This window comes from Bicyclus anynana, chromosome 23 (assembly GCF_947172395.1).
Source record: "Bicyclus anynana chromosome 23, ilBicAnyn1.1, whole genome shotgun sequence".
In the NCBI taxonomy this organism is placed as follows: Eukaryota; Metazoa; Arthropoda; class Insecta; order Lepidoptera; family Nymphalidae; genus Bicyclus; species Bicyclus anynana.
In genome coordinates this window covers 7,362,735-7,371,625 of record NC_069105.1, presented here as the reverse complement: position 1 = coordinate 7,371,625, position 8,891 = coordinate 7,362,735, and the positions used below count along the sequence as shown (strand labels likewise).

Sequence of the window (8,891 nt, the reverse complement as noted above, 5' to 3'; positions counted from 1 at the left end):
ATGTCATTCCATTTTTGGACAGTCGTTTTCATGTTCATGGTTTTTGTGTTTTCGTCTTTAAAATCAACACAAAATCAAAATACTGATATTTTTTAAAGTGTGTTGTCTTATTTATTGTTCAAAAAATCAAAGACATGTCAGATCCCAGTGAACCTGTTCCCGGTTTAAAACAGAGAAAAGTGTTTAAAATTATCGTTTTGGGTGATTCTGGAGTTGGCAAAACATGCCTCACTTTTCGGTTCTGCGAGGGACAGTTCCTTGATAAATCCGAAGCAACTATCGGCGTGGACTTCAGAGAACGGACCATAAGGATAAGCAATGAAGATATCAAGGTATACATTTCATTATTTGAAGGCACTAACCTTACAGATGATATTAAAAGTGTAGATACATAAATAATACCTAATGTTCAAAAATAATCTATTTCTCGAGATAGATAATTCGAGTGAGAGAAAGGGAAGTCAGAGAGACGCCGTAATGCGTAACGTTACGAAGCAGTTTACCCTCCCATAAAAAGTTATCAGTTTAAATAATAAACTCAGCTAAACATTAGTATCACCATCTGTTCCTGTATCATTGTCCATTACAATATTAAATATCATAATTATTGTCAGGCAGCAGCAACTATAATATCCCTGTAGGTACAATTGAAGATAACAAAACAAATAAAACTACATTGTAAGTGTTTATAAATTCTTTTATTCCATTTATGCTTGATTGATGACAATGTTTATGCTTGACTGCACTGTCACCTGATATTAGCATTGAGCATTCACTTGTAATGAGCATTCCTGAAAATGTAACTAAGCCTAATTGAAATAAATGAATACTACTATTGACTGAGACGAATATCTTAGCATTCCATGGATTCACCATGCGGTACAAAACTCAGAGCAATGTCCTGAACTTGTGACTACAGGATGTAGGGTTAAGGAATTCCTTGAAGATCGATCAACACTCCCCGGTCTCTGCTCGTGTTGTTCTCCCTGTCTAGCCAAATTTGGTAAGATCCTATTAGAGCAGCTTTGGATACTCGTTCTAATATAGAACTAGCTGTAACATCACAGACAAATATGAGAACATTTTAGTGAGTGATCTGGCAAGCATTCTAGTGAGCAGATTTGTATTCTTGCTTGTTTCAATGCTTGGAGCTTTTCTATCTGACATTTTCATGAAGAATATCTTCGAATAGTGCATTTGCTAGAAATCTCAACATGTTTATAGCAATATTTGGCTGTATGCTTGGCTCATTGTTCAATTTGACAAATAAAAAACGGCAGATGCTCAATGTTTTGTTACACGTGTCTTTTTTTTCTTGTACGTCCCATCTGCAGTCATTCCTAAGACTATAAATAAATATGTTAGGAGTGACCTTGTACCGCAGCAAATGTGTTAAAGAGTCAAACATCACCCTAAGCCATTGCAGCATTGTGGGTCTAAACTCCATATTCCTGTAAGGGAGGGATGGCCCTGTTTAAGACAATGATAATTGTAATTTCAGTTACAACTATGGGACACTGCGGGACAGGAGAGGTTCCGCAAGTCCATGGTGCAGCACTACTACAGAAACGTGCATGCTGTTGTCATTGTGTATGACGTCACCAAACCTGAGACATTCCATGTAAGCCTTCCATGGAGTATTGATTACTGTTTTGTATTACTATGTATCAGGGTCAAAGAAAAGCCATTATGTAAAAAGTTATTGATAGACAAGTCAATTCAAATTCAATACAAATTAATCATATTAAGCTAAACCACATAGCTTATAAAATGATTGATTTGAATTGTAAGTGAAGCTATTACATTTAAATTTCTTTATTTATTTGTACAACTAAAATACATAAAGTACCTTACACAAACAAAATAAAAAATTAAGTAAATAATGCTTAAAATTCATCCCACTGTTCGGCAAAGGCCTTATTTATCTTTTCCATTGTCTGCTGGTTGTTCTTGACCAATGAACTCCTTCAAAAGTTTATATAATGATTTATTTATTTTGCTAACATCCGCGAAAAGCCGACAAACCCATGCGACAACGGCACACAGGTCCAACAAAATACTCTTTACGTACATTTCACCCTGAAACCGGAGCATCCTCAGGAGATGTTGACTCTACAACGTCTAAAATCACTCTAGGTTGTAGAGTCAACATCTCCTGAGGATTTTATTATCCTCAGGAGATGTTTGTTTTTTTTTGATTGAAAAGGTTTGTTTTGATTGAACACACTAATCTCGGGAACTACTGGTCTGATTTAAAAAATTCTTTTAGTGTTAAATAGCCCTGCGGGGCTAATAAATATATTAGCCCCGCATTCTTACGGGAACGGGAACCACGCGGGTGAAATCGCGCGGCGTCAGCTATGTCCAATATATACTTATTTTGACACATGTCTTTATATTCTTATTTAGCCATACGTTTCAGTCCATAGCGAGCTGGATGCAGGAGGTGGAGTCGCACGGGCTGCTGGGCTCACCACGCGTGCTGGTCGGCAACAAGTGCGACTGCGGCACGCCCGAGTCGCGCCTCGCCACCTCCTACGCGCAGCGCCTCGCTGACAAATACGGCATGCCGGTGACTATACCACCTCAGATATATTTATAGAGGGGACGTCTGACGAGGCCAGACAGGGGATCTTCAGTCCTAACTACCATTCCACGCAATTCCCGTGGTATAGGACAGGTTCACTGGTGTCTCGACAGTGAGACCTTCCTCCTCAAAGCTTCCATTCCATTTCATTGTTAGGTTTACAAAGGCTATACCTTTGTAAACCTAACAATATATCCTACGGTGAGATTTGTCAGGTCTGCTTCATTTTATGTATCCCTACAGTTAGTTTTATGTATGATGGTGCAAGAGACAGTTTGTTTTACTCTTGAAAGTTTGCCGCGATTCACAATAATAGTACGTATTATAAACGTCATACAGGCGATTGTCACCGTACCTATGCTATCTGAAAAACACTTTAGTAATTCCCATCTTACCAGTGCAAACATGGGAGACTCATCTATAAAGTGATAGCTCTCTTCCTCACCACAATGTGGACATTTCGACTGTCTGTATTTATTCTAGCTGTTCTATCGTATATTTGATTCTGTTTCTGTGATTCCTGACTATAACTCATTAGATATCGGCATGCTGGTTGACACATACCGTTTTATGGGCGCCAAAAGTAGGGTGTAGTGGGGTAGACTTGCACCTGCTTTCCCACAAAGTAACAAGCTATTTCTTCTTTCTGTATGACCTTGTAGATATTGTGTTAACATTGCAATAGAAACCGACCACATATAATAAAATATAAATAATTTATATTTAAATAAATTTAAACCAAAACTTGTTGGTAAATTTGTTTATGAAAAAGTCAGCTACGAATTTAATCCACCAGATAAGATTAGATTGTACACTCACAAATGTGAACATATTACAAGCATGATAATTTATTAGTTCCCTAAACTCTAAAGTAATCACATATTATGTTAGTCTGTTCCTCAAGAAGCCCGTGCAACAGAGAATACGTTGATCCTTGGTGTTTTATTTTTCAAAAGATTACTAATTTTGATTGTCAAAAAACGAAAAATCGTCTGAGTTATTGAGATGAAAAAATATCTATAATATAAAAATGAATCGCTAAAGTTGCTAAGCGCAAAACTCGAGAACAGCTGATCCGATTTGCCTAATTCTTTTTTAGAATATTCCTTGAAGTACGACGATGGTTTAAACGGAGATTTTTTTTTTTAGTTTAGGGGTAGGGAGGGAATAGGGAAGTGTAGGGTTAGGGGTAAGTGTACGGAAGAAGCCCGCATAAGTCAAAGCAAAGCTTGACCGGGTTCGCGGGTAATTCAATAAATATTTCAATAGATCGCCTATTATGTTATCACTACAAAAAGTGATTCCAAATTTAGCTACTCCATTGAACGCACACATGTACAATTTTGTGTTTACTTTTTTTTAAGGATATTTGCCATATCTTTTTTAAATATGACTAATATATATTAATATATGAAAGACTGTATTTAGAGTGGGTACGACAATAGACCAACGGGGCGGAGATCGAACCACAAACTCTCGGTGATGAGTCCGACGTTGGGCTTATTTATTTACTAGCGGACGCCCGCGACTTCGTCCACATGGAATTCAGTTTTCACAAATCCCGCATGAACCATTTATTTTGTTGTTGACGAGTCCGGTCGAAAATACAGACGGAATCGGCGTCATCTCCTTCGCGCTGAGATTAGTTCGGTGGCTAGCAATTCACATCCTCCTCCTTCTTTGGGGGAGAAGGAAGATAGTGATGATAGTGCTTATCATTTAAATGTATTCGCTGATGCTGAAGAGTATCCCAGAGAGGAGCTTGGGGTTGACCAAGAAACTGATAGTGAGTCGTCGGAGAAAGCGAAACGTAGGCCAGCTGCTAATAGGGCTCGTGAGCAGTTAGCTTTATATTTTAAGAAAAAATAGTGTTAATGTTAATTTAAATATTTTTGTTATTTTTCTTTAAGGGAAAGATGTTATAGAATAAGTTTCTATACTAAGTTTATTTTTTATTAGTTTGTATTTCGACATCTGTCAAATGGAATTGTAAGAAAACAAAGGATTAAATAAACAGTCTTATATCACGCAATGGTCTTTTACTACATTATTCCGGCGCCGAGCCCGTGCTGCTGACTGTAGACGCGAGCTCGTGCGCTCTGGGCGCCGCCCTGCTACAGGCCGGCCGCCCTGTGGAGTTCGCGTCGGCTACGCTTACAGACACTCAGACTCGTTACGCGCAAATCGAGAAAGAAATGCTAGCGATAGTGTTTGCATTAGAAAGATTTCATCAGTACGTGTACGGGAGGGCGGACGTGACGATCGAAACGGATCACAAGCCGCTCGAATCTATTTTTAAAAAATCTTTAGATGCAGTACCGGCACGCTTACAGCGTATGATGTTGCGTATTCAGTGTTACGACTTTAACGTTGTTTACAAACCCGGGAAGTACATGTATCTGGCCGATACGTTGTCTAGGGCGGCCCTCCCGGAGCCGATGCACGACAAGCTAACGGACGAAATTAATGCTCAAGCGTGTTTTGTTATAAATAATGCACCTTTCAGTGACAATAAAATACAACGCGTCAGGGAAGCGACGGACATGGATCCCGAGTGTAAAATTTTAATAAATTATATTTTGTATGGGTGGCCGCGTTATAGAGTCGATACAGATCCCTCGGTCCGCGTGCACTGGTCGTATAGAACGTCATTCGAGTATATAGGAGGTGTCCTGTTTAAGGATAACTTGGTGTTTATTCCGCGTGAGCTGCGTAGGGAAATGCTGGAGCGCGTACACGAAGGGCACCTCGGCATCGACCGCTGCAAGCGGCGCGCGCGCGACGCCATGTTCTGGAGCGGCATGTCGCGCGACGTGGAGCGGACGGTGCGTGCGTGCGCCGCGTGCGCCGAGCACGCTGCCCGCCCACAGAGAGAACCTATGGTTCCTCATCATGTTCCTAGTCTACCGTGGAGAAAGGTTGGCTCGGATATATTTGTGTTTCGTAAAAAATATTTTCTAATACTTGTTGATTACTTTTCTAATTTCATCGAAGTTAGTCCTTTAGCTAACGCGGGTTCACGAGCGGTAATATTGGCCATGAAAGATCAGTTCGCGAGGTACGGAATAGTTGAGGAGCTCGTGACTGATAATGGGCCAGCGTATGTGTCCAAAGAATTTAGACAATTTAGTTTAGATTGGTATTTCAAACATACAACCTCGTCTCCTAATTACGCACAGTCTAATGGACTCAGTGAAAGGGCGGTTCAGACAGTAAAAAATATTATAAAAAAATCAATATTGACCGGGTCTGATTTTTATCTTGGATTACTTAACTTTAGGGCGACACCGCGTGATGGGGTTAGCTCACCGGCTCAATTATTGATGGGAAGACGGTTAAATACAAAACTTCCGATGAACATAATAAAATTGCAGCCAGAGAGGAACAACGATTATGATTTTGTAAAGATATGTAATAATCGCGAACGTGCTAAGGAATATTATGATAGGCGATCGCGTGCACTGCCTGAGTTGGCTGCAGGCGAGCGGGTGCTGGTGGACGCCGGCGACACTCGGCGTCGCATGACCGTACAGGCGCCAGCACCACAGCCGCGCTCTTATTTTGTTGTTGACGAGTCCGGTCGAAAATACAGACGGAATCGGCGTCATCTCCTTCGCGCTGAGATTAGTTCGGTGGCTAGCAATTCACATCCTCCTCCTTCTTTGGGGGAGAAGGAAGATAGTGATGATAGTGCTTATCATTTAAATGTATTCGCTGATGCTGAAGAGTATCCCAGAGAGGAGCTTGGGGTTGACCAAGAAACTGATAGTGAGTCGTCGGAGAAAGCGAAACGTAGGCCAGCTGCTAATAGGGCTCGTGAGCAGTTAGCTATATATTTTAAGAAAAAATAGTGTTAATGTTAATTTAAATATTTTTGTTATTTTTCTTTAAGGGAAAGATGTTATAGAATAAGTTTCTATACTAAGTTTATTTTTTATTAGTTTGTATTTCGACATCTGTCAAATGGAATTGAAGAAAACAAAGGATTAAATAAACAGTCTTATATCACGCAATGGTCTTTTACTACATGGTGGCAGCAGCACGGGCTCGGCGCTGGAATACAGCGCCAGCACGGGCGCGCTGCACAGCGCAGCTTTCAGCGCCGATACCGCCGCCGAGTGATTGCTCTCCCAGCACCACTCACTACATAAACTTAGTATAGAAACTTATTCTATAACATCTTTCCCTTAAAGAAAAATAACAAAAATATTTAAATTAACATTAACACTAGATGTTATAGAATAAGTTTCTATACTAAGTTTATTTTTTATTAGTTTGTATTTCGACATCTGTCAAATGGAATTGAAGAAAACAAAGGATTAAATAAACAGTCTTATATCACGCAATGGTCTTTTACTACATGGGTAGTGAGTGGTGCTGGGAGAGCAATCACTCGGCGGCGGTATCGGCGCTGAAAGCTGCGCTGTGCAGCGCGCCCGTGCTGGCGCTGTATTCCGGCGCCGAGCCCGTGCTGCTGACTGTAGACGCGAGCTCGTGCGCTCTGGGCGCCGCCCTGCTACAGGCCGGCCGCCCTGTGGAGTTCGCGTCGGCTACGCTTACAGACACTCAGACTCGTTACGCGCAAATCGAGAAAGAAATGCTAGCGATAGTGTTTGCATTAGAAAGATTTCATCAGTACGTGTACGGGAGGGCGGACGTGACGATCGAAACGGATCACAAGCCGCTCGAATCTATTTTTAAAAAATCTTTAGATGCAGTACCGGCACGCTTACAGCGTATGATGTTGCGTATTCAGTGTTACGACTTTAACGTTGTTTACAAACCCGGGAAGTACATGTATCTGGCCGATACGTTGTCTAGGGCGGCCCTCCCGGAGCCGATGCACGACAAGCTAACGGACGAAATTAATGCTCAAGCGTGTTTTGTTATAAATAATGCACCTTTCAGTGACAATAAAATACAACGCGTCAGGGAAGCGACGGACATGGATCCCGAGTGTAAAATTTTAATAAATTATATTTTGTATGGGTGGCCGCGTTATAGAGTCGATACAGATCCCTCGGTCCGCGTGCACTGGTCGTATAGAACGTCATTCGAGTATATAGGAGGTGTCCTGTTTAAGGATAACTTGGTGTTTATTCCGCGTGAGCTGCGTAGGGAAATGCTGGAGCGCGTACACGAAGGGCACCTCGGCATCGACCGCTGCAAGCGGCGCGCGCGCGACGCCATGTTCTGGAGCGGCATGTCGCGCGACGTGGAGCGGACGGTGCGTGCGTGCGCCGCGTGCGCCGAGCACGCTGCCCGCCCACAGAGAGAACCTATGGTTCCTCATCATGTTCCTAGTCTACCGTGGAGAAAGGTTGGCTCGGATATATTTGTGTTTCGTAAAAAATATTTTCTAATACTTGTTGATTACTTTTCTAATTTCATCGAAGTTAGTCCTTTAGCTAACGCGGGTTCACGAGCGGTAATATTGGCCATGAAAGATCAGTTCGCGAGGTACGGAATAGTTGAGGAGCTCGTGACTGATAATGGGCCAGCGTATGTGTCCAAAGAATTTAGACAATTTAGTTTAGATTGGTATTTCAAACATACAACCTCGTCTCCTAATTACGCACAGTCTAATGGACTCAGTGAAAGGGCGGTTCAGACAGTAAAAAATATTATAAAAAAATCAATATTGACCGGGTCTGATTTTTATCTTGGATTACTTAACTTTAGGGCGACACCGCGTGATGGGGTTAGCTCACCGGCTCAATTATTGATGGGAAGACGGTTAAATACAAAACTTCCGATGAACATAATAAAATTGCAGCCAGAGAGGAACAACGATTATGATTTTGTAAAGATATGTAATAATCGCGAACGTGCTAAGGAATATTATGATAGGCGATCGCGTGCACTGCCTGAGTTGGCTGCAGGCGAGCGGGTGCTGGTGGACGCCGGCGACACTCGGCGTCGCATGACCGTACAGGCGCCAGCACCACAGCCGCGCTCTTATTTTGTTGTTGACGAGTCCGGTCGAAAATACAGACGGAATCGGCGTCATCTCCTTCGCGCTGAGATTAGTTCGGTGGCTAGCAATTCACATCCTCCTCCTTCTTTGGGGGAGAAGGAAGATAGTGATGATAGTGCTTATCATTTAAATGTATTCGCTGATGCTGAAGAGTATCCCAGAGAGGAGCTTGGGGTTGACCAAGAAACTGATAGTGAGTCGTCGGAGAAAGCGAAACGTAGGCCAGCTGCTAATAGGGCTCGTGAGCAGTTAGCTTTATATTTTAAGAAAAAATAGTGTTAATGTTAATTTAAATATTTTTGTTATTTTTCTTTAAGGGAAAGATGT

The 8,891-nt window shown here is 41.8% G+C and overlaps 1 protein-coding gene across 1 annotated transcript in view; it reads left to right on the top strand.

Moving 5' to 3' along the window:
• LOC112054859 (putative Ras-related protein Rab-33) overlaps window positions 1-8,891 on the top strand; it is an 18,159-nt gene continuing 9,268 nt past the window's right edge. The window contains exons 1-3 of the mRNA XM_024094783.2: window positions 1-332; window positions 1,502-1,621; window positions 2,423-2,572. Coding sequence (XP_023950551.1) covers window positions 135-332; window positions 1,502-1,621; window positions 2,423-2,572 — 468 coding nt within the window. The 5' untranslated portion in view covers window positions 1-134. The remainder of the gene's footprint in view (window positions 333-1,501; window positions 1,622-2,422; window positions 2,573-8,891) is intronic.